The 26,354-nt window shown below is 37.5% G+C and overlaps 1 protein-coding gene across 3 annotated transcripts; it reads left to right on the top strand.

Moving 5' to 3' along the window:
* The first annotated feature begins 112 nt into the window (after positions 1 to 112).
* On the top strand, positions 113 to 26,354 carry grb14 (growth factor receptor-bound protein 14). Of its 3 annotated transcripts, XM_080903413.1 has the most exons (15): positions 113 to 233; positions 2,863 to 3,077; positions 5,383 to 5,500; positions 15,602 to 15,758; positions 17,090 to 17,211; positions 17,338 to 17,412; positions 17,536 to 17,673; positions 21,014 to 21,124; positions 21,248 to 21,343; positions 21,706 to 21,768; positions 23,481 to 23,597; positions 23,905 to 23,974; positions 24,049 to 24,136; positions 24,474 to 24,567; positions 25,117 to 26,351. In XM_080903413.1, the coding sequence occupies exons 2-15, from the start codon at positions 2,890 to 2,892 to the stop codon at positions 25,261 to 25,263; spliced, it is 1,584 nt and encodes a 527-aa protein (XP_080759539.1). In that variant the 5' UTR covers positions 113 to 233; positions 2,863 to 2,889; the 3' UTR covers positions 25,264 to 26,351. The 3 variants fall into 3 exon arrangements, 2 of the variants coding, with proteins under 2 accessions (XP_080759539.1, XP_080759540.1); XR_013974142.1 differs by lacking the exon at positions 24,049 to 24,136 and having other exon boundaries at positions 25,117 to 25,254; XM_080903414.1 differs by lacking the exons at positions 113 to 233; positions 2,863 to 3,077; positions 5,383 to 5,500 and adding an exon at positions 14,402 to 15,293 and having other exon boundaries at positions 25,117 to 26,354.

Genomic DNA, 26,354 nt, shown 5'->3' with positions numbered 1-26,354 from the left:
TTATAATCATTGCTTTGATTTCTGCACACATGATGCAGAGCGAAATTGGATCCGACTGAAAACAGTCACTCGCTCACAACAGGTAAAACCGGATCCCACTTCATGACTTAAAGCAGCTTGTACTTTACCTGTAGCTTCTCTTACATGTGAGTCCAGTGAGTTTCATTCCTTGCTGGGATACTGGGACCTGCTTGAATGCTTGCATTATCAGCCCCATTTAAGGAGGTATAAAGGTAACCCTTCTAAACTTATGTCTCTTCATACTAGTGTACAGGGCGCAGGAAAAGCAGAAAGAATCACCCTGCTCCATAAGTTTGAAGTGTTGCTTTGTGGACAAAGCAATTATACTTATTTACTTAAAAGAAGAAGATCTTCAGAATTAACAAATACGATTTCTTTAGAAATTAAACCTTGGACTATGTGGCTAATGATTTTCTCCAGCGCTATCAGAGCAAATATTTAAGAAAAAAGCATTTTACTACTAGAATCCATGTGAACATATGCCTAACGGCCACTTTGTTAGGCACACCTGTTCAGCGTAATACAAATATCTCAATGACTTCCAAAGTGTGGGCTGGGGCCCCCTGGTGGGCAGCAGTAATAGCAGAAACTCCGTTTGAAATTACTCCTAAGTATGTACAGTTAAGTGTTTATTGAAACATGTTTATTAATATAAAAAGCAAATTAAAACTTGTAATAGGGGTGGATTTTTTTTTTTGTGGTATTGCTCACCACTTTGAGCTAAATTCACTGCTATTGTATTGATTTTTTTTGTGTCCCAGTGGTAGGTGGGTCACATGTTGGTTTTAACTCTTTACATATGACTTGGTAGCATTAGCAATTTATAGCTAACGGACTGTGTCATTTGTTTTTTAAATTATATTATTAAGGAAAAAATATTTTAATCATAGTAAAAATTAAAATTAGGATTTTCTGTATTTTAAGTAGGCTGCAGCACTCTCAAATGTAGGAGTGGCTGAAGAATCAGCCTATCATATGGCAACAGCTTCCAAGATTTGGGTGTATAGACATGGTTAAGATGACCTGGTGCAGTTCAAACTGAGCAAACTTCAAACTGGGGTTGCTGCTACTAGGCGTTTAGTGATAGCTAGAAGAAGAAAAAATATCCAGTGAGCAGCATTTTCTGGGAGAAAACACCCTGTTGATACGAGATGACAGAGGAGAATGGCCAGACTGCATTGAGCTGATAGGAAGGCAACAGTAACTCAAAGAGCCACTGGCTGCAACCACAGTATGCAGAAGAGAATCTCTGAATGTGCACAACACATGAACTGTGAAGCCGATGGGCTACAGCACCTGGACAAGACCACAAATTCAGTTGGTGCCACTCCTTTCAGCTAAAGGGAATGGCACCAACTTTAATTCACACAAGCTCACCAACAGAAGAAGAATCTGTTGGGCATCACTTTATGACCACAGTGAGGCCGGGGTGGGGGGCGGGTTCATATAAAGTTCATTTATGTTATATGTTTTCATAAAGTTGCCACTTGTAATAAATTGGTATACAAACATTCAGATAAGTGCAGTCGATTAATGGGTATCTACAGGACACCATGGTGATAGCCTACTGGCATAATATAAAAAACAAGCATGTATAGTGGGTTATTGTAACGGATGCTGAGGTAGATCGTAAGATTGGAGCCAGACAGGTAAAACAATCAGTCTAGTAAAAACTTTCCCCTTGGTCCCTTATCATTTTGAGGTGGAGCATTATACTATATTCTACATTTTCTGTATTTCTTCCTTTAAAAAAACAAAACTAGGTTCTGACATTATTAAGTAAGCCTTGGGTGGTGAGTTATTGCTTTCCCCATGCTGCCTGTTAGTAAGTTCCTTCAGTAGCCTGTCCTCCCTTGGTCAAACTCTGTTACACATTACCTTTGAGAATGATGTTATCATCCCCACCATCCCCCACACAGAGCCAGTCTCTGAATGACACTTCCAACCACACAGCCATTCTGTTGGGCTGGCTACTCTTTACAACCACAGGCATTCTGCAGTGTACTATGTTATGCAATCTTTGTGCAAAGTCCATAACAAAAGAGCAGTTCATTTTATAGTAGTCATAACTAGAGATGGACCGATCCGATATCACGTATCGGTATCGGTCTGATACTGACCTAAATTACTGGATCAGATATTGGAGATAAATAAAAAATGTAATCCGATCCATTAAATATCACGAAAGCACCTCACAAAACTTGCGACATGGCGTAACTCAGCACGTTGGAGCAGTATGCGTCGCGTGATAGAGCGGCCGTGGCGTGCGAGACTTGTCTGAACTTATACAAAATGCAGCAAGATATTAAAAAAACAGTTTTATTGATTAAAAACACACTATATCGGATTCATATCAGTATCGGCAGATATCCAAATATATGATATCGGTATCGGACATAAAAAAGTGGTATCGTGCCATCTCTAGTCATAACCCACCTGTACTCAATACCAACCTCTTTTTGTGAGAGTCTGCTTTGTGTGGTAATTTATTGCTTTCCAGTGTGCATATAAACATTATCAAAGGCAAGCAATACAAAGAAAAAAACAAAAAACAGGTGGCAGAGCAAATTTTAATGATTGATAATACTTGACTGCATCAGAGCGAGGATGATTGTTTCGGGAGTCATTGTGTTAAAAATATCTTTATGTGGTGGATCATGTTTGGGTAGGAGGGATCGTTTTGCCCCACTGGGCCAGCCCTGTGGGCAGCAGATGAGACTTGTGTGTATGTATGTGTGTGCTCTGCTGAGCTGTGAGCAGATGAGCCCCGCCAGGCAGCTTGCTCCAACTGTGGTCTGCACATACTCCAGTCTAAAAGCTTGTCTCTTCTATTTGCTCCAGATGATGCCTTGGATTTAGCTGGCCCACATGAGTGATATGAATAAGGCACTGGACGAGATACACACTTCTCAAAGCCTCGGACAGAAAGCAGAGATTTTTCAGAGTGACAAGGGTAATGTGAGTGAGTTTCCCAGCGCAGAACTCTTCCCGTTGCAAGAGCCTTTAATAACACCAAATAAACAGAAGATCAGCATTAAACTCTGCAGGGGGAACAGGTAGGTCTCATTTTCCTTTATGCTTGACAAGAAGTTTGTTTATAAAATTTAATCAGGCTGGTTTAATTTGCACTAAACCACAAGAAGTGTATTCTACTCTACACTTTACAGTGTAAGCTGCCTTGCACAAGAATAGCACAGTCTTATTTGCAGAAGAGGTAGATCTCTGTTTAAAAGCTGCAATGTGTAGTGCAGTGCAACATTTAATATTAACTTTAAGAGAGATAAGATGATAACATAATAATTGTTAACTATTTTGTACTAAAGAAATGTATGTTAAAATACACCTCATACCATGCAACCATACTGAAATCTAATTTATTCTTACTTTATCATAGCATTTAGTCATTAAAAAAGAACTCTTTGTATGCATGTCTTGTCACATCCTTTAATCTGAACTACTTCAAACAGGTGGGGTGGAGTTATATGTCCTAAGGGTGGTCTCTTTATGGGGGTTTCTTCCTCTTGTGGGGGATATTTCACTCCTTTATGACCTCAAAATGATGTCAACAGTACACATAAGTAGGGCTGGGCCATATTATACCGTTCACGGTAATACCGGTATAATGTTAGGCAACGATAGGAAAATGAAATATCGCGATAGAATGGGAGTAAAACGCGCATGCGCAGTGCCTTTGTTTTCATACGCACATGGCCGATTGTTGAGTGAAACAGATGAACCAGAATTGGTTTGTAAAAATGGTGCAACTTCCGTGATGTGGAACTGGTTTGGTGTTTGTCCGTCAGATACACAACAAAGCACATTTTTTTGCAGAACATGCAAGCAGCCGTTGTTATTGTCATATTTGTCGGACTAAGATGCTCTTAAATCTGGGAGTAATCTGGGTCCTAAACTCCGTATGCTTCAGGTCAAACAACACTGCAGCATCACTTAGAGTTAAAAACTGTCTAAATTCTTTCATCTTTAATAAAACGATCAGCATTGCTGCTTTACCAGGTGTAACTATAAAGTTTAACTTCCAGGCATCCATGAAAACAAAAGTTATTACATTTAACGGAGTTAGAAGTTAGCAGGAAGCTAGCGGAAGTTAGCTCGCTAGTTTCGCTAGTTACCTAAGCATGATATTGCATGTTCTGACCGAGAGATTTCTGAAAAAAATCAAACGTACAGCTCTGCTATCACTTCCAACATAAATGAAGACAGGAAACTAAACAGCAGTGACGTTTGTAGGGTTACTGAAGTTGGGCTAGCTGGTATATAATGATGTGCTACGTGATCGCTAGCGATACAGCTATGTTAGCATAACATAAACAGTGAAGCTGGAGGACGAACACTAACACTTTTCCACTTATAAAAGTTAACGTGAAGGTTCTTCATGGTTAGAGACAAATGCAATCGCATGGCAGGATGCTGTAAACGGACCAAACTTCAGTCAGGAGAACAACTGAGATAATCCATCCACAATACGAGGTTAGTCATTAATATACTGCAACAACATGGGAATAGAGCAGCTGCCAGAGAATTCAACATTAATGAATCAATGGTACAGAAGTGGAGGAAGCAAGAAGAATGAGTTTAATAAAGTTTGATTTATCTGACTGCTTTGTTTCGCTTAATGTGCCTTATAATCCCGTGCACCTTATGGTCCGAAAAATGTGTACTGCACACTGCAGTTTAATGTTGCAAAGCACCTATTTTTAACTTCAGTGGATATTATATATGGTTATGATCAGGATATGTCAGCCCATTTCTACTGGAAATGCCTTTTGGTTAAACTTTCAGCAAGGAATTTGCATTTGCACTGTTACATTTTTATAAAGCTTTAATGTACATAAAAACCAGCTTCTTGTTTAAGTGAAAATAAATGGAAGGTTGTCTTTTTGCGCTAGTAATGTTGTGGAGTTGTATTTTGTCTCGCATCAATTATATCGTCGGTTATATCGTTATCGCAAATTTTCAAATATATATCGTGATAAATATTTTTGGCCATATCGCCCTGCTCTACACATAAGGCTTAGAAATAAACCTTTGAATGTGAGTTTTGGTGATGTGGTGAAAGCAGGCACCCGGTAGTAAAAAATGTGAATTACGTTTGTTAGAGGAGAATGGAGCCATGCCTTTTGTTTTGGTCAGATCTCCCTATGCCTTCACCCAAGAAATGACTCATTACAATGTTGAAGCATCTGTTATATGACAGATAACATGTGCTTCATACAACTCTTCTGTGAAGCTGTTTTATATTATGGCTGAGTCATCAAAATATGCTTGTTGCCTGAAAATTTACACAGTTTTGCTTCATTGAAGTTTGTTTCTGTCTCTTGTTTCTTTGTTTTTGTCCTTCAGGAGCACTAAAGAGAGCGAGGCATCATTCTCTTCCCCTCTTCCTGAGCTTCTCACCTCAACCCTGAACCCTCTTGTTTCTGAATGTTTATTACCATGGACCAAAAGCTGTACATCTCAGGTTAGTGTCATATTGACAGTTTTTGGTCCATGATTATCATGATACAAGACCTGTGTCATGTCCACTTAGATGTTTTATTTCACGTACTCACTTAATGCTGATTTTTAAGTGGATCAAATGTCAGAAAACAAAATTGCACAACATTTTGTTAAAGTTGAATAATTGAAAAAATGCAATATTTAGCTTGCTGAAGTCATCTGACCTTAGCACCATATGAATGGTCCAACCGGTTATGTGAGTAAGGAAATTAGTTGCTGTCAGGAGTTAAAAATGCTGTGTCAGCATGCTTAGATAAGCCACAAAGTCTGTGATTTTATGTTTTCAATCTCAGGTTTTTATACCGTAGTATTTGAAAGCAGCAGCCACCACAAAATGGACAATGGGTGTTTTACATCACCTTTAGATTTTTCAGAAGAACTTTTATGGTTTACAATTATCAGGTCTGGAGCCTAACAGCGCTATTGTTTGTTTTAGCACAGGGTGTGTGATTACTTTGCACTGAAAATCAGGAAGTACCTACTGATGCTGAAAAACTCAGTAGTTAAAACTTGTGTGTTGGTAGCATAGAATTCTTGACTAGTTTGAAAATGTTGTTAGTCTTATGCAAAGAACCATGGCCTAAAATAATGTAATGTGAAGTGCTGCATTATAATATAGTGCATTAAGTTGTGGATTTAAGTTGTTTTATATAGTGAGCAAGATAGATGTACATAGTTTATTTGCAGCTTATTGTAGGACAGCAGAATTATGCTGGCAGGACTTTTTTTCTGTCAGTAAAAATCCTTAAAGTATTTTTCTGCAATTTTAACGTTTATTCCTCTCAGATTTTCCCCCACTTTAGTCTCACAGGCTATTTGGATGACTACTGAGACTACGTATAGACAATGACCATTTTTTCCCCATAATTAAAGTATTTTTGCCTTGTTAACACTACAAACAAGCTACAACAAATTGTACAGATGCAAGGAATTGATAGCTTATGAAGACTTTCTTTTCTCCTCTTTTTTAGTCAGTTCATACAACTCAGCAGAAAACTTTTTTTTATCAAGCAAAGCAAAAATTGATTTGTTGTTGACTATGCATTTTTAAAACTCACTGGCACATTCAGAAACAAGAGCACATTCATTGCTTTGGGAAGCTAGCAATCATTGGTCTGCCTCAAATGTGAAGTGAGTTTGCCTATATATTTTCCAGGGCTGTTAAATTAGTTTGGTTTGCCAACCAAAAGCCCCTATACTCTAAGCTGGAGTTGACTGTTTCTCATTATCATTGTGGTGTGTGTGTGTGTGTGTGTGTGTGTGTGTGTGTGTGTGTGTGTGTGTGTGTGTGTGTGTGTGTGTGTGTGTGTGTAGCAGCGGGGGTCGCCTCACAGCAATGACTCATCGGAAAACATAAAAATTATAGCACTGTGCACTCACCAGCAGCTATCAGCAGCATAGCTGCTGGTAAGTGTGAGCCCTTTATCTATGTGTTTATGTGTCTGTTGCCGTTGATGAAATATATGCACAGAAATGCATGGTTTAGTCTTTTAAGCTAAGTGTCTAGAGTTAATATTGGGACAATGGTGCTGCAAGTGAATTGTTTAAAAAAAACTGTGAATATATGATTGAAGTGCAGGCATTGCACTGCATTAAGCACTTAATGCCTAGAGTATTGTAAATGATGCATGAGTTTTTGAGACTACGTCATCAGCATATTAAATGTGATACAAATTCAAGCTCATATATTCAAATTACTAATTTATTTATTTATTACAAAATTGTCCGAAGGTCAAATAAACACTTGTTTCTGGGAATTATTTCATAGTTCAGGCTTTACTGGGTCAACTGTTTCAGTCCATTTTTTTCTACATAGTTCCCTATTTTCAGATTAATTGGGCAACTGACTTAAGCAGTTTCATGGACAGGTGAAACCTGTTTCCTCATTATTATGTGACACATTAAACAGATAAAAGATCAGGAGTTGACTCAAAAATAAGGAATTTAAATTTGATAGCTGTTCACTGGTGTTCTCAATATGAGTTTCAAAGACATGTTAATGAAAGTGAAGGATGCCATTATTAGACTGAAAATAAAATTATTTTATCAGAGCGAGAGAGAGAAACAGTTCGCTCTCTGCAAATCAAGTTAAAGGGAACCTGTTGTAGTCATTTTCAAGACCATATTTTCATTCTTTTATTTTTCCATCAAAGCTATAAGGACATCCTCGCATTGGCATTAAATAGATTCAAGAGTAGAGAGAAATTGTTGGAAACCAAATGTTTAAAGAAGTGTCTTAGTTCTTAGGTTTTGCTTACACTGGCCTCATTATTTAAAACTTGGCCAATAGTGTAACACCAGCAGTATATCCATGTGCTTATTCTTAGTCTCACCAGGATCCTTGGGAAGATAAAGACAGTATGTTAGGCTGAACAGCTGTTTTTATGTCACTGTCCTAATGGCACAGCATGGTGACCTCCTTTTAGAGGCACTCAAAAAGCCAATGACATCATTGTTCCAACTGTGCTGCACTTGTCCCCTCATCCACCATTCACCCGCAAAATTGTCCATTTGGCTTCCCAGTGAGCCTTTCTGGGTAGTAATTTTTATCATCAATCATAATTATCTAAAGATAATAATATTCCTCTAGAGATGGCATTCGATTATAAAACAGGCAGCCAAGGAAACTGATACTGAGTCTCGCCATTGTGGTACTTCTCTAACTTACCACATTTTCTCTTAATTGAATGGTTTTGCAGAATTGTGGCAAGACCCAATGCTTGACATCGCTTTGTTTAGCACTGCTGTTGTGCTTTCATTGTATTTTAAAAAACAAGCAAAAAATTGATTATGACTCCACAAGAAAGAAATAGAGTTGTAAATGAATGAATTACAGAGGTAATGTCACGGCGGGGTGCGCCGGTGTGAAGAATGAGGTAGACCCAAGAGCAGACACGGTGGAGACAGAACTAGGTTTCCAAAATAAGGCAAGCCTTTATTGTGGCTGAAGGCATGACAAAAACTCTAGGGAACACTGAAACTGGGAAAACTAAGAAGACAGAGAACACTGTGTAAACTAAAAAGGCTAAGACACTCTGTGAAGGAACTATGGAAAAAAACTATAAACACAGAGTAACTAAGCAGGCTATGAAACACAGTGTCACAATAAGGGAAACTACGAAAATACAAGGTGAGGATAACAGACGATCTGACACTGACACAAAGACACACTGGGCTTAAATACACTGAGGAAGTCATCAAGGAATTAGAGACAGAAGGGGAACACAGCTGGGAGGAATAAGACCTAATGAGACAGGGGGAACAAAGCTAGAAACACTGACATAAGACGGGAACATGAACCTTCAGAGTAAAACAGGAAACAAGACACCACTAAACAAACACGCAGACACGACAGAGAGACAGACTAGACACTGAACTAAACCTGCAATAAACATGAGAACACAAAAACCTACGAACTAATCCCTAAACAAGAATAACCGAAACATAGAGTCATAATCATCATTATCATCATAATAAGAAAAGAATCCAAAATGCAAAAACACACCAAAAACATAACAACTCAAAATACTGGGTCAAACTGACCCAGAACCGTGACAGGTAATACGAAAATATTGTTTACCTTGTGATTTCTTGGACTAATGTTTTTTAATGGTGAACAAATTTCCTATGCTGCCTCAGCAGTTTCTGACATATAGTTCATAGCATGAATGTGTGATAGATTTGCAGCATGTTGAGGGTGTTGCCTGTCCCTCGCCCTGATAGCTGCAATGTGCTCCAGCCCCACCAGAACTCTGAACTGGATAAACAGGAGGTAATGAATGGATGGATGGATCCAAAAAATAAAATAAAATGTAAAAAAGCAGAAGCTGTTCCTTTTTCCTTGCAACCTAACAAGTAACAAAGTAACATAGCGATGAAACATGGACAGCGGGGTCCTTGCTTTGCACTAAAAATCTCCCTTCCCAGAGGTTAGCATGCACTATATACCTTCATATATGCACCACTGGCCTGCTGCATCGCTGGCTGTTGTCTTACTCTGACAGAGCCTGCAAGGGGTCTTGTCTGAAACAGCTATGGTCAAGGACAATGTGTCTGGCGCTAGCTTTGTTATGGGAGTTGTGGCGACTCTGTTATCATTCTGGGTCCATTAATTCCAATTCATTTTAGCAGCGTGATAACTAGCAGCGTCTGCTTGTCTGTGCTCTCACAAGTCAATGTACTGTGTTTCCAGATAAACATGAAGTCTGTTGTTGCCGGTTCTTCTTTTCCTGTGTGTTCTCGTGAGAGCGTGAGAGTACAGTAACTTTAGCCAAACCGCCATGTTTCATGCTATGAGGGTAAATGTGATGAAATATAGCGATGAGAAGAGATACAAGAAATTTATTGTAGATGCAGAAAATTAAATTCTTTTTCAAGGATTTAAGAAGTCACAGCTTTATCTCAGTGTAGGAGAAGCTCCCAGGTTGTGTCACGCAGAGAACTATACCTAAAACTACCATTTTAAAAAAGTATTTTATCAGTTTTACCCCTTAGCTGTAAAAGGCTGATGGCATAATGTCATCGCCCCTCCAGGTAGGCAGGCAGGGTCTCAAGGTCAGAGGTTTTTTTTAATGAAACATAAACTGTATTTAATCATGAATCCACACATTACCTTGAAGTTGACCAGATATCCAACAATAACACATCAGTATGTGTGTGACTTTTATCAGATAATGAATTCCAGCATCCTGGAAGTTTGCAACTGTTTCCTCCTTTCAGATGAATGCACAAATCATAGTGGGTGTAATTTGTGAAATGAAAAGTCTAATAGAGTCTAGTTATGTACTCACTGGCCACTTTTTTTTAGGCACACCTTGCTTGTAGTGGGTTGGAGGCTTTGGCCTTCAAAACTGCCTGAATTACTCATGGCACAGATGCCAGAAACATTCCTCAAAATGTAATATTTTGACTTAATAGCATTAGAAAGCTGCAGATTAGTCGACTTCACATCTAGCCTTTTAGATTGAGATCTTGTCACATTTGAGTACAGTGAATTTATCACGTTCAAGAATTGTGATCACTGTGGTCATAAAGGGATGGACACGGTCAGCAAAATACTCAGTTGGGTTTGATGAAATGAGTTTCAATGATCCTTATCTTGCCCAAAGTTAAGAAATGTATCCCATGCCATTACAGCAGTCTGAACTACTGACACTTTGCCATTTGATGTGCTCTTCTGCTGCTGGCGCCCCTCTGCCTTATGGTTTAACATTGTTGTGCATTCAGAGATGCTGTTCTGCATACTTGTTTTATAACCAGTGATTCTTTGCTTTCCTGTCTGCTTGAAGCAGTCTGCCACTCTCCTCTAATCTTTGATATCATCAAGGCACTTTCTCCTGGAGAACTTCTGCCCACTGGCTATTTTCGTATCGGACCACTCTCTCTAAACTTTAGCTGTGGTTTTTTTGTAAAAGCCCAGTAGATCAGCAGTTTCTTAACTACTTATAGCAGCCAGTCTCACACCAATAACAATGTGACATTCAGAGTCATTTAAAGTCACCAGGCAGGTTATAAATGTTATTCACAGATTTTAACAGTTTTCAACATTTTAAAATGAGAAAACAACTAATTTGAGATCTGATGTACTTTTATGGATCTACATTAACCTAGTTTTTATGAGCTTGTTTTTGTAGTTTTGTGGTTTTGATAGCTACTCATTTCCAAATTCCTTGTCTCAGAAGGAAACTGAACATTGATAATTAGCAAGAATATATTCATGCTTGTGAATGTTCTCTATAAAAAAAAAAGTGGATCAGAGACTAAAAATAGCAGTGTAGTGTCTGGCTACAAAGTAAGAATGAAAAAATATGATACATGTGCTTTCTGGGAAATTCTTCAGCTTCTTGTTTTGGTTTTACATTATCGCTAGGCTAAAATTGCTCTTTTTAAAAATAAATATTTAACGTTTCTTTGGCCTTGGGCTGTATATTTTAACTGTGTTCACCATGAGAAACATTTTACTTTGAGAAACTCCCTTTCTAAAAGGAAAGAAAAGGAAAGAGATTTTACATCCCCAAGGACAGAGGAGGAGTTTGTGCTGTGGTGAGGAAACAACATTTGGTTTCTAACACTTGCAATTTGATGAATCACACTGTTAGCACTGGAACGGCTCAGAAAAGAAATATATATAAACTATTTTTAATACTATCATATTATATATGATAATTTATACATTAGCCTTACTTTCAATTACTATGCATGGATATTTCTTTTCATAGTTAATTGTGCAGGTAAGGCAGAAGCATGAATTTCCATGCAAGAAGAGTCACGTTGCCTGCCATCACACCTCTTTGTCTGCAGAAGCGGGTAGGAATCTTATATGGATTTGTTTTTGTATTGTCTCCCTCCCTGTTAGCGAAGGGCTGCTTTTTGTTTCTGTTTAGTGTTCTAAATTTAAGCTGTTTTTCCAGATGGTGCTGGATTAGATCTGGTCTCCCGTGACCACTATGTAAAGGCTTACAATGTTTAAAACTTCTCAAAGATTTAATCTTCATAAATGTTCTGCTCACATATGGTGTTCACAGTGCTTCGGCTGTGCTATTGTTACTTATTTAAATTGAGATATTTGCAGTACTTTGTTAAAAAAAATAATTGTACCATAAAACACATTCTTGCTATTAATTATACATCAATACTACAGTAGCCTTTTGAAGATGTTAAGATGTATTAAAAGCAGAAAGTAGCCTGCACTTTCATATCACAAATGGAATCTGGTGAAGTGTCACTTTTCTTTAATATGGAATATCAGTGCTGAACAAGGGAAAGCAGGGATGTTCATACTTTAATTTAGACATCAGTACAAAGTGTTTCAGTATCTTATAGGATGTATCTAATTAAAATGTAGACTGTTCACAAGCAAAACCACAATTACATATTTTTAAGTTTAATGTGAAATACCTGAGCCCAGTCCTCTAGCAGCCACTGTAATTTACAAAGTAGCAACTACAGCTTCCCAGCAGGCTTATCAGTGTTGGCTGATAACATTTGGCTAGTGTTCTAATTCATCTCCTTATTGTTGCACACTGACTCCACCGGTCTAAAAAATACTTTCCAAATGATCTAATTCCTTCTAGGTCTCGGGACAATAGTAACGTTTTGGATATGTAATCTTATAAGTGATGATCCAGTTGTAAACAGGTTTACCTACCAGAAAGGAGGTTTTATAATAATTTAAAACTCTTTATTTTCAAGTTTTATTTTAGTGGATAGCTAAGAGAACTATTCTCTGTCGTTTTCTTATATAGACGAGGCTGGAGGCCAACTTTTTACCACCACTCAGTGATATAGCTGCAGCTGTGGGAGTGCACTTCAAGGTTTAACCAGAGAAGGCTAATTGGTAAAATGGATCACTCTGTCCTGTCCTTGAGATAAGAAGGTCTAATAGAGAAGTTTATGTTCAATAAGACTATATTTAGTGCTGCATACCCAGTATCTGGACTTAGTCTTCCTGTTCCAGACTCTTTTTTTTTCTTTTTTACTTTTCATCACAGACCTTTATGACACAGCACGATGTGTTCTCACCCTTGTGATACAACTCTTGAAATCAACAGCCTTGTTGCCATCATAGTTTGATAAATGCAGCTTATATTGGGAAATTGTGCCAGTGTATCCTCAACAGTAATTTGGTGGATCAGTAGTGGCTCACCACCTATTCATATGTGTAAGTAAGTATACATATACGTGTATAAATAGTAAGGTTGCCTTAATTTGGACTTACTATGCAGATTTTTTAAGTGAATTGAAAATTTTACTATTCCAACTTGAAAAGAAAATAGCTGTCTCAGTGCACCACATGCACTGATCAGACAGACTACTGGCAGTTGAAGTTAGTAGCAATGACCATTATTACCGTTATTCACATTTATGTGGATTTAACTTTTATAAATCAGAACTATATATAGGGAAACCATGATAGCAGTTTTTGTGTGGCAGCATCAGTTTTTTTTTAGCTTTAATTCATTCAGATAAATATAAGATCAAACTCAAAGTCTTCACACATGTAAATGCACTTCTGAAAATATTTTGATTGCTGCACTTTTCATAGCATCACTTTAACTGGCATCTCCTCTCCTTATAACTGTACCCATAACTTTTGCTATACTGAGTAAATTGATACTTTTAGTTAGGCAGTCGTGGCACTTTCTTATTTTCCATAGGAGAAAAATATTCTCCAGGTAATTTTCTCTGTTTTTGCACACTGTAACACATAAGTTGTACTTGATTGGCATGACAGACATGAAGGAAAACATAAATGTTTTCCAGATGAAAACATGTGGGCTTTTGCATCAAGGTTACCTGCTCATGGCTGCAACTCTGTGTTTACTGATAAAGGCATCAATGGCTCCTGCAGCAGGGTGTGTGGCCTTGTCTTTTATTGGAAACACTTTACTAATGATTAACGGTACTGGCAAATCATGCAACATAATTAGTTTATAGTAGTCAAACTAAATGCACGAGTTATTATTTAATGAATTATTTTCTGTTTTAAATTAAAAAAAACCCACTGTTTTTTGTGTCTCATGGTTCAGATAAAATTACCCTTTTGAAGGGTATATTTACTCATTGTATATACTGCATCTTGTCGTCCAACCTAAACTGTTCATGAAAGCAACTTTCTGCTGAGTAATGCAAACATAAAGCACATCTGCAATGCTAATGGCCCACAAAGACTCCTTCGCCTCTGACAGACCCTACCCTGTTCTCGGTGAAATCTGATACCCAGATGATTTGATTTGGCCAATTTTCAGAAAGCCACATCCTTGAAGCAACTCAGCTAAAGCCCCTGATACAGTCACCTCCAGCAGTGCAGTAAATGCACATCTTATTAAAATCAGTGAACTATATATATATATGAACTACAATGAACAAATCAATTTGTTGCGTATGATTTTGCACTTTATTATCAATTCTTCTCTTTTCCTTTTATTCAGGTAAAAACCATTTTAGAAAACAAACCTGTAGTGCTAATATGCAGCAATGACTACATTAAACAATGAGTGATGAAATAAACCATTCTTAAAAGATAGTTCTCTTATACTCACTTCGTGACCTGATTGATTACAAAGTGGTTTACACTAAGAGGTGATGTCATAGGTGGAGGGCCCATTTGCTGAACCTCACTCAGCCCTGTTGAAAAGCTCTGACCTATCTCTACAGAAAAGGTGTCAGGCTTTTCCTGTCCAGGTTTAAGCTACCAATTGACCTCACTCAGAGAAAAGAGACAGCCATTTGGTCTTTGCTCCTACACTTTCCATACCTGCCTCTGACAGCTTTAGACTGACTTGAACCAGCACCTTTGTAATTGCTCTTGGGCTCACACAGGGCATTATGTAGGAGATCTGCTTGCCTTGGGTGTGTGCATGTCAATTCTAAGGGGGTTGGAGCCATGTGACTCTCTCTCTCCACCCTCTAGTAAATAAGCAGATTGATCTCTGGCTTCCTGACTCTTAGTGGTGAGAAAAGGAGGCAGGTGATTTGGTATCGAGCACCAGTGATACACATATGTGGATTCAGAAAAGAAATCTGCTGAGAGGGAGTTTTATCTAATTGCCTAATTTCAGCTTCACTGTGGCACAGAGCAAGATAAGGAGAGAGCGAGAGAAAGGCTGCTTGTGACAGCTGACACTTGCTGCGCTGTCTGATGAGAGTGTTTATATTTCTCACAAAAGCTCTCATTTGCGATGCTTTGTACTCAGCCATGTTTTGGCTACAGAACTAGCCCAAACTCAATACTATGCTTGGCTCCAAACAAGCGGGTAAGTTCCTGTTTAATGTGTCTTGTGTTCTTTGTGTTTCTCTGCAGGCTTGAGTCTTTATATTCTGTTTTCTGCCTTGTAGGACATTTGTGTTGTGTCTTTTTTTTCTTACCTATTATGTTGTTCAAATAGGCAAATGAGCCACCTGTTTACTATACGAAGGTGAAACTGATTGGGTTGTATGGTACTTATAACACAATCCTTTACAGTATGTCCAATCTGAAAACATAACTTATGTATCTTTAAAAGTCACTAACGTCTCTCACTGCTTGCCTGAAATGGTTGTTAATTTAATGTTTCTGCTTCAGGTAATTAAAGTTTATAGTGAAGATAATACCAGCAAAGCTGTAGAAGTTCCTTCTGATGTAACTGCCCAGGATGTATGTCAGCTGTTTGTCTTGAAGAATCACTGCATTGATGATCACGCCTGGACACTTTTTGAACACCTCTCCCATCTAGGAATAGGTAAGATGATGCTGTAACAGCTACCCAGTTATTTACATCATACTAAATTTAAAAACAATGATGGCAAAAAATTATTTGCAGCATTTTCAGTCAAGTTTACCCATAAGTCTTGCAATAATCCTATCAAAATGATTCTTTTTCTTTTTAACACTCCGTTTCAAGGTTTTGAAAAAATCAGTTGTGCTTTTCAATGCAGTTAAAACTCACAAATATCAGCTTGATCTCAGCACTTTAGTTCTAACAATGAAGGATGAAAAAATACACCAATAAGCCGTACCACTAAAACCACTAACATTGGAACCTGTTGATATGTTTTGTTGTAAGTGGACCTTTTTATAAAGGCTAAATTGCCATGTCTAGGTAACTAGACCCGGACATATCCAAAGCAGGAGGTCTTTGTTTTTACACTTTGCAGTGTGCAATAACTACCCAGAGTGGTCTAAGGAAGGACAAGTGGGAAACTGGTGACTGGGGAATGAGGCCAAGGTTAAATGATGCTTATGATGTCAAAAAGAAGAGCTACAACAAACAAACAACAACAAATTCCTGAATGTCTCAACACTAGTTATGATAAGCTGTCAGAAAGAAGGACACAGAATAAATAATGTTATGTAACCATGGACTATGACTGTAACTGTAATTATTTATATAACACGGTACTTTATTATTTACTGTTAGATACTGTATTTGTATACAATATACAATTATCCATCTATGTGTGCGTGTACATGTGAATTTGCCAGGGATACACCTAATTTGCTGTAGATGAGAACACATATTTAGCCATTTTTAGACAAACTAGTTTCATCATTTGTTTCATCATTTGGTAATCTGTTCTGTAGATGTTGTCAGTGAGTGTGGGTTTTGTTTATTAAGCATTTTTTTTAACCTGAATTAAATCAAGATTGTTGTCAGTAACAAGTATATTCATCTGATAACCTTCTTGCACTGATATTTATTCAACTTACACTGCTGGCTGAATGCAATATGTCTTCCAGTTATTCAACAATCAGTTAAAATTCTAGGAAATAATTAAGTTCTAGGAAATAACTGTTTATGTTGTACCTCTTGTACCTCTTGCCATGCCCATAGCTGGAGGTTACACATTAATGTAAGGTTAATAATCAAACTCTTTTCCTCAATGCAACTTTTGCTGGGGAATCATTTTCAGAGATTACTCTATTTTTCAAGAACATTTAATTCCATGTCCTCAACCTTGCTTTGACCTGATTCTAGATAGTATATTTTAATAAGAGGGAAAACAAAGAACAGGAAAAACAGCAACAGCAAAACAGGTTAACATGTCATTTCTTTGTTCTTGCTCTCACTAGAAAGAGCTCTGGAAGACCATGAGTACGTTATGGAAGTACTTTCAAGCTGGGCGATGGACACAGACAGCCGGTTGTATTTTAGGAAGAATTATGCTAAATATGAATTCTTTAGGAAACCACTGGTGAGTTAGTAATTATACAATTCTATGTATATATATCTATAGTCATACACAGCAAGTCTCTTTGTACTAGCCCAAAATTATGTGGGTGGAAGAAGTTAATAACTGATGTCTCTTTCATATTCATAGGACTTTTTCCCAGATCACATGGTTTCCATATCGAGTGAAACCAATGGGATGGTGGATCACTGTGACCTTATACAGGTATCAGGTTCTTAGGTTCTTTATGTTTGCACTGCACTCTCTCTGCCCTGTAGTGGAGATTGTTACTGTGATTATTTAATGCACACACCCAACTAAGAACAAATATTCCTCTACCCAACGCAGACCTTTCTGAATTCCAGCACTTGTCCTGAGATCCATGGATACCTTCACGCCAAAGAGCAAAGCAGGAAGTCTTGGAAGAAGTCTTATTTTGTTTTGCGGCGGTCAGGGCTTTATTTCTCCAATAAGGGGACTTCCAAGGTTTGTAGAACAAAATAACTTGTCCACAGAATGTATTATGAATTATGGGAAAATCACAGGTTGTTTAAAAAAACATATTATTAAGTGGGCTATTCCATACAACCAATCTTATTGCATTACACCAGTTCATTTTCTAAAAATCCACATCTGTACATTGGACGAGGGGTACTTTACAGAAGAAAGATATAGGATGAAAAATGCATTGTTCCAAATGGAAAACTATACTGTTGTTTAAATTTCTAGGGATTGATACACGACCTCTGTTTGTGCATTTTGGGCCACCTCTTCATGTTCTGGCTACATCTCACTCATGTTGCGAGAGGAGAGTGAAACAGGTTGAGCTGGATTTTCATTAGGTCAGCTGGCACAGCAGCCATGCAGAAACTGTACTCACAATGCTGCTGACAATTGAAGCTTATACCTAGCCACCAGGCACGCCAACACATCCACTTTTCAACTCCTTTCATTTTCTACAACAGTAGACCTTTTGTTGTTAAGTGCAGGTTGACCTTGGCAAGGCGCCCACTTTTAGTCTATCGTGTTTACTCTTCTTCTTTGGTTTTGGTCAGATGTTTGCTAGTCAGTTACCACAGACACTAATGACTGTGGCGTAACATTAAAAAAAGACATAGGAATAGTGAGTCACATGAAAGCAGGACAATGAAAGTCTGTGAGGGTTTTTTTTTTTTTGTAAAGTTATCCTTGAAACAAAATAGCTATTGATACCATCTCAATACAGCCGCTATCAACATATCTAAATTTATCCTTATCTTTTGGTTACATTAAGAGAGTAACCACACCCAGAATGGTTGATAATGTGTTATTATTAGATGAAAATGTACTGTTTACCCATCATATACAATCATCCAAAGCATGCTTTGACATAAATGTAGATATCATTTATCGTTTACTCTTGTAAAACAAATATGTTATGGTCTTTTAATTACATTGCAATCCAAAGATAACATGAATTGCTTAAATCCTGTCTTTGGAAAATAGCTCATTTTGAAATCAACCCTAGCAACACGACAGTTCACCACAACAATATTGCAGAGAAGCTTTATATTGTAAATTAAAGACCCTACAATGTTGTAGGAGAACTCCTCAAAATCCACTATGACCAAGCACTTGGCAACAGTGAAGAGGAAGAACTCTGTTTTACTGTTTAACTGGAAAAAAATCTACAACTAAGCAGGCTCAGGGATGGGTAACCATGTAACTCAACTGCAAAGAAGATCATAGATACAACATACAATTCAAACTACTGGAGAACAATGTAATAAGTTAATATCTGTTTGGTAAATGAGAAGAAGTGTTCCCAGCATGTGGATTCTATGACAGCATAGTAATAGGTCATTCAGGGTCACCTGATTCAGGAGTGGAGTCTGATAACTAAAGGCCCTACCTCCCAAAGAACGTTTACTCTTGGAAACTCTAGGAATAAAAAACAAAAATGACCCCATGGGTTGTTTTTCTTCAAAATCTTTAAAATGCAAAGTTGTAATATATTCATATTCCAGGTATTCCTCATAAAATATGTTTGTAACATGAGGCCATTTGCATTTTTATTTATTTTTTCATTAATTAAAAAAAAAATGCAGTTTTTGTATCACTACCCCACTCTTCCACAAGTGGGGTCAAAAATGACCCCAAGCAGTTCCTATGGAATCTTTTATGAAACTTTCATTCTTAGCAACTCCAACCGTCCCACTTACATGGATGGATCAAGAATTAATTTTTACACAGTAACATACATGATTTATAGTCAGGGCTGCACATAAGTGGTCCGCAGGTGCGCATTCGCTGTCAAAATAAAAGTATTCCCGGAAATTCAGAGAATATGTGCCTCTTTTGTGGTGGAGATAGTAATTGCTTACGAGCTTGCTTCTTCGACATCTTTAAGAGTTCTGAACAAATGTCCGTCCTCCTCCAGAACATCTAATGTACGCAAACGAGTGTTCCAACTTCTTATCTGGTACGCGTCTTTTATTTTGACAGCAAATGCGCACCTGAGGACCATTTATGTGCAGCTCTGTTTATAGTTTCCTGTGCATTTCAAACATTGTCCTTTCTGATGTTTTTTTTATTTTTTATATTTAAAGTAACATGGCTGCTATGAGGCCAGCTAGGATCCCTGTGGACCTTGCCCTACAAATGATCCAGGACAGATGGGATGAAGAGCCCATCTGTGGCATTGACTCAGAATCTGACATCTCAGATATAGAGGACCCAGACTATTGTCCCCCCCTCTGAACAAGGCCAGTCAGATACAGAGGAGTCCTCTGATGAGTCCTCTGAAGAGGAAATGGATATTGAGTCTAACAGTATGAGCCCCTCTTACTGCTCTAGCCACAATATTCTGAATTAGTAGGCCAGGGCTTGCATCTGGGTCTAGTACTGTCTCCCCAATAGATGCGTGGAAGATGTTCATGTCTGATAATATAATAGAAGAGGTGCTGACATGCACAAACACGGAGGCACGAAGAGTAGCAACCGACAGGGGAAAAGAGTGGAAAAATGTAATCAAACAAAAGCTCCTGGCCTTCATTTGATTGACCATTCTTGCAGGAAGTGAGAAGAACTGGGATGTACCAGTCGGTGTGGTTTTGGGAGTCCTCTGCATAACCCATTGTACAAGGCCACTATGTCAATTCAAAGATTTAAAGATATTCGCCGTTTCTTGCACTTTGATGACAAGAGGACCAGAGCCTACTGACTGAAAACAAATCACAACCGAGTTTATAGCAAAATGCATTGTTTCTATTTGGGGTCATTTTTGACCCCACTCGTGGAAGAGTGTAGGTATTGGTAGGTTGTGTATCCAAGGGTTAAGTAAGAGTGGACCATGAAGCATCCAGAGGCTAGACTGGCCTTCTTGCAATCCAGACTTGCCACCCACTAAAAGCATTTGGTGCATTATGATACTGAAAATATGGCACAGATGCAAGCTTTTGAGTAGCTGACTTTCTGTATTAAGACAGAGTGGAAAAAACATTTTGCTTTTCAAATATGATCTCAGTTTCCAAACTCGTGTTGCTGACATGGAATTTAAAATGTGAATATTTTTAAATATATACAAGTTTTTCCTTTTTAAGACTTTTAATTGTTTTGTAATTTTCAATTATCTTAGTATTTCATTTTTTTTGCATTTGTGATCACATCAAAAAAACCACAGAAATGTTCAAATACAGATACACTCAGCACTCACCTGAGATGTTCCTGTGTTCCAGGTATAGACATGAAGGCTTAAGATTGTTTCATGTGCTGTTTTATACTTCACACCTCCAGTCCATACCTGTTCTGTACCTTTGTCTTATTATGACCTCTCTGTGTTTAACAGGAACCAAGACATCTCCAGTTCTTTGCTGACTTCAGTGACAGTGATGTCTACACTGTTTTGGCAGCCAAAAAACTACACGGGGTACCTACAGAATTTGGCTTCTGTGTGAAGGTAAGAGCAGTACTGTAACTGATGTTGTTACTATAAAACAGAGACATGCCAAAACTGTATAGAAGGAGCAGATGCACGCTGATTCACAGGGCTGTTTTGTTTTCTTCCAACTTCTCACCTCAGTCCACAAAATGCAGTTCTGCCCGGGACTTGAAGCTGCTTTGTGCAGATGACGAGCAGACCAGGACCTGCTGGATTACAGCCATGCGCTTGTTAAAGGTTGGCTTGCTGATAAATAACTCTGGGTGATATCTAAGAGTAGGAATGCTGAGTCAGTGTTTGAATCAGATTTAGCTTTGGGAGGAGGTCAAGGGAAGCTTTTGAGTGATGCTGGAAGATCACTCCCACTCTTGATAGAAGCAGCATGTGTTCATTGTCTGGATATAATCTGGATACAATTTAGAGCATTACTCACCCCTGCTAGTCCACAAATTATATACACAGTGCATTGCAACATATTTACTTGTACCTGCCATTTGTAATCACTACACCATTGGTCTGGAAGGATTATGGGTTAACACACAACAAATGTTTGGATTAAATTGCACAATTTTAATCACTTCTTTTTTCCTGTGTTTTAGTTTGGGATGCAACTTTACCAAAATTTCATTCAGCCACACCAGAAGCAAAAAGCCTCACCAATGGTTAGTTAATGTTTTTCTTGTTTTAGTAATTATACTAGCTTTATATTTTATTATTTTGTCTCATATGTGGCAAGTTACCTGTTTTTAAAGCTACTTTAAACACAATTTTGGTTAGCAACAACTTGAATGATTGTGTGAACCAGTGGGTTAGTGTGGCAACCCTACATGGACCTTTTCACTGCAGACGTTTTGACTTGTCACAGTAAGCAAACAGCGGGTGAAATAATAATGGTTCACTTCAATTTTGTGTCCCAGTAACCCTTGACAGTAAAACGCCATCCACAAAAGCAAGACTTAAGTAGAATCTAGCCATCACCTATACACCTTTTGCTTTTCTTAGTGTGACTCCTATGAAGTATTTCTATAACTGACAAACTTTCAGTTTTCTTCAATAATAAGGAACCTTTTAAAAAGCTTTATTTGCCCAAGTTAAGCTCATGCTTTTGTTGCTCTAGCCCACAATCCTGATAGCGCAGAATCTACAGCCTACAAAATTCAAACAAACAGATAACATTAGCAAACAGTTAGGAAGTACAGTATTATATTTAGCAGGTAAAAAGTTATCAGATTCTACGAAAGCTAAAAAATAAAGTGCACTGGACATACATTCATTTGGTGAAATATAAAACTCCAAAATGATGCCCCTCTGTCTGGTGTAGCTTGAAAGAAACAAAAGTAACATGAGCCAGCAAATAGTGGTGTAGCAATATAATTGTATGGAGCAAATGAGGAATCTGCGGTGTCCCAGAATAGCCTTAGACTGTGCTGAGAGTATTTTTGCAACAGCAGACACAGTCTATTTATGGGTAATGAACATGTTCATGAACTACTCGCTTTCTAAAAATACATAGTGATCAGCTGTCCACAGATTTAACAACTTGTCACCTCTTCTCTAGTGTTGGAGTGTCATGTGTTGCCAATAACTTTACTGAGAGGATTTGCTAGAAAGACAGGAGAATAAATGAATATCTTAAATGCAATGTCAGGCTATTTAGACAAACTAGAATACTAGATTACTGCTTCATTGCACTGAGTTAAAAACAAAGCCCTGCTCTTATGCTGATTAGCACATTTATAAGTAATAGGATTTATCTTTATATCATTTCAAGTGCAGCACTGTTAATAGGAGGGGCTTTAAAAGTAATAATTTTGTTTTAGCTACTTGCTTAAATTGCAAACTTACTGGCCAGCATGGGAATGAATCTAGTATTTCTTTGTAATCCTGAAGAAGAATTTTCTTAGGTGTGTTTGCAGTTTTATTTAGAGACACTCACTATATTGCAGCTTAATGTCTAACTTGTGCCCAAGTGTAATTCCTTTCAAAACCTCTCTAATCCCTTTTCAGTTGAGTTTTGTGTGTGTGTGTGTGTGTGTGTGTGTGTGTGTGTGTGTGTGTGTGTGTGTGTGTGTGTGTGTGTGTGTGTGTGTGTGTGTGTGTGGAATCATCTAGAAAACATGAAGATGGAGTCATGTTACTCAAACACTAGATGGCAATGCAATACCACAAGGCAGCAGAAGTAAATCTACTCCCTTTTCATAGTACAAAATAGAGAGTGAACCAAAATAATAGCAAGAATTTGGGGTATTTTGAATTACACATCACGTGACTTGAATTTAGTTTTATGTGACCACATATACAGGTGTGTGAAAAGTCCTGAAAAAATGTATTAATATTTTTAAAATACACATCAGTGCAAACTGTGCCATTTCAGAGAAGCATATCAGAGAACTCTCTGGTGGCTATGGACTTTTCTGGCCAAAAGAGTCGGGTGATCGAGAACCCATCCGAGGTGCTCTCAGTAGCTGTAGAGGAAGGCTTGTCGTGGAGGGTAAGTCTTAATGTCTCTTAATCTGGTTCTATTAACAGAAAGAAAGCATAAAATTTAGGCTAATAACTAATAATGCTTCACTTTAGTTTAAACATCTTTCTGTTGTTTTATTCATTGAATATATTCAAATAATATGTTAAATTTAATAATATTTCCCAAAAGTAAATGCGACTGTCAAGCGTGAGAAAATCTTAATGCCTCAAGCAACTTGCAAATGAGCTAGAATGTTATGCAAAATGAAACATCATAAATTAACTATGTATTAACATTATTTTCACTCATTAGTTGTAATTCTCTTCGCCCACAGAGGAAAAGCTGCCACCGCTTGAGTGGTCATGGGAGCCCTTCCACAGCCCAGAGCTCTGTGCTAAACATAGGTGTGTGAAACATCAATTTCACTTTTTTAATGTACAACTGAAAGATATTTTCTGACGTAGCATCTCTGCTTCAGCTATCCACGTGGCTCAGCCGTGGTTTCATGGCAAACTGTCTCGTGAAGAGTCTCACCGTCTAATTGCTCAACAGGGTCTTATTGATGGGTAAACAGTTATACACTTCTATTTGTGCTTTGGCTCATTTAAGACATTAAACTTGATTTGCAGATATATATATATATATATATATATATATATATATATATATATATACATATATATATATATATATATATATATATATATATATATATATATATATATATATATATATATATATATATATAATTTTTTCATCAACATGAGCATGTTTGCACTAAAGCAAAGCAACACAATATTCTCTAATGTGATGTAATTTACCATATGAGGCAGTTCACTCCGTCCGTTTAATGTTGGTAAGTCTTTATAATGACTGCTATACTTTTTATTCTCTTTGTTTCAGAGTGTTTCTTCTGAGGGACAGCCAGAGCAACCCTAAGACATTTGTACTTTCACTGTGCTATATGCAAAAAATTAAACATTTTCAAATATTACCAGTGAGTATAATTAACCATTTGAAAATTACTGTGCAAAGGTTTTAGGTTCAAAAATAAAGTGGTTCTTGATTACCAAAAAAGAACCCCTAAAATATTTTTCCCTTTATTCATTCATGACCTTCATACAACAGAAAGGAGATAACTGTATTGAATATATTTGCATTCGAAACGCAGTGTACCTTGGTAAACTTACAGCCGTTTCAAAGTACTCGGCACGTGGGTTATTTTAAGCATCCTCAAAAACTTGCCACAGTTCTTCTGATGAGTCAGGCTGTCTCGGTGTTTTCCTGGACATTAACAACTAGCATCCTCTGTAGAATAGCACAGCAGAATAAATTTTGGACTAATCAGATAAGATACCTGATTATACCTGGAACAACTGAATTACCTATAACTTTTGCATAGTACATAGTATTTTTGCATGTTTTTCATTAATCTCTGAAAAATTATCTGAAATATTTAAACTCATTTGCACCAAGTCACCTGTTTTTTGTGTGTCATTCATTTCTACATGGATTTGTATATGTCTGTGTGTATGCTTCATTGTAGGTGGACGATGAAGGAGAGTTGTTTTACAGTCTTGATGATGGTCAAACACGGTTCACTGACTTGATCCAGTTGGTGGATTTTTACCAGCTAAACCGTGGGGTGCTTCCATGCAAGCTCAGACATCACTGTGCTCGGATAACCCTGTGAACAAGGGACCCAAAAGACAGCTGAGGTCCCACATGCACCTTAATTCCTGGTTCTTCTGGAGAAACACAATGGTGTTTTTGTGCCTTGGAAAAAAAAAAGATAAATAGTTGTTTTCATAATGTGGTACATGACTCAACCTTATTTTTTCTTATTCAGAAAAAGGTGAATTTCACAATAAAATAAATAACTACTGGTGCTGAAGATCATGTGGATTACGTTTTGGCCCGTTAATGTATTGGTGTAAGTATGTGGTGGTAGTAGTTGAGATACAGCAGCAGGAATTTGAGTGTTCATTGAAAATAATCCAGCAGAACGTGTGCTGCAGTATGTATAGAGCAAAAGTGCTGTAAATATGTGACATTTACGGTCTGTTAAAAGTAAATGATGACTGAATCCCTACAAGGACATGCTTGTGGAAACCTGTAGTATGGCTCTACACTGTCAAGTCTGGGAACAACTAAGCTATTATTATACTAAGCTATTTTTTTTGCTAGGTATTCGTATTTTTTAAGAAAGTTACTCATTTTTTTTGTTTGTTTCTTTTTTTAATTTGAAGTGATAAAATTACCTCTGAGCAAGTTTCACTGCGCATGCCTTACAAGGGATTGGCAAAGAGCTGTAATGCCCCGGTGAAGAGGTTCCAACCTCACTGACTTTGCATTGTGCACTGCATAAACTATATAGATACAGTTATGATTAAGTGAACCGTTTGTATCCATGGAATCAGTGAAAAAGTTCCCCTGAAGTAAGAGCAATGAAATAAATGCTAAAGATTTTTTTTCTTTACATGTAATCAGAAATGACTGATATTTGAATTCACTGTAAATTGAAATTTAGGTTTTGTAATTTCCCGAGATTCAGGCAGACAATTTGCAACACCTGGGCTGATTGTATTTTTTGACGTTATAGCCACATCTGTGGATATACGGTGTCAGATACTTTTTTTTTTTTTAAATGATGTTAGTCCTTCTAACATTGACATTCAGCTTCATACAATCTTTTTTTTTTTGTAACAGCAACAATGTAAGAACAAGGTATTTTAAATCACAGTGGCTGGACAACAGTGCATTGAAATGCAGTTTTGTAAATAA

The sequence above is a fragment of the Rhamphochromis sp. 'chilingali' genome (genome assembly GCF_963969265.1).
Source record: "Rhamphochromis sp. 'chilingali' genome assembly, chromosome: 14".
NCBI lineage: Eukaryota > Metazoa > Chordata > Actinopteri > Cichliformes > Cichlidae > Rhamphochromis > Rhamphochromis sp. 'chilingali'.
The sequence above is the reverse complement of the archived record's forward strand: the minus strand, read 5'-3'. Positions and strand labels throughout refer to the sequence as shown.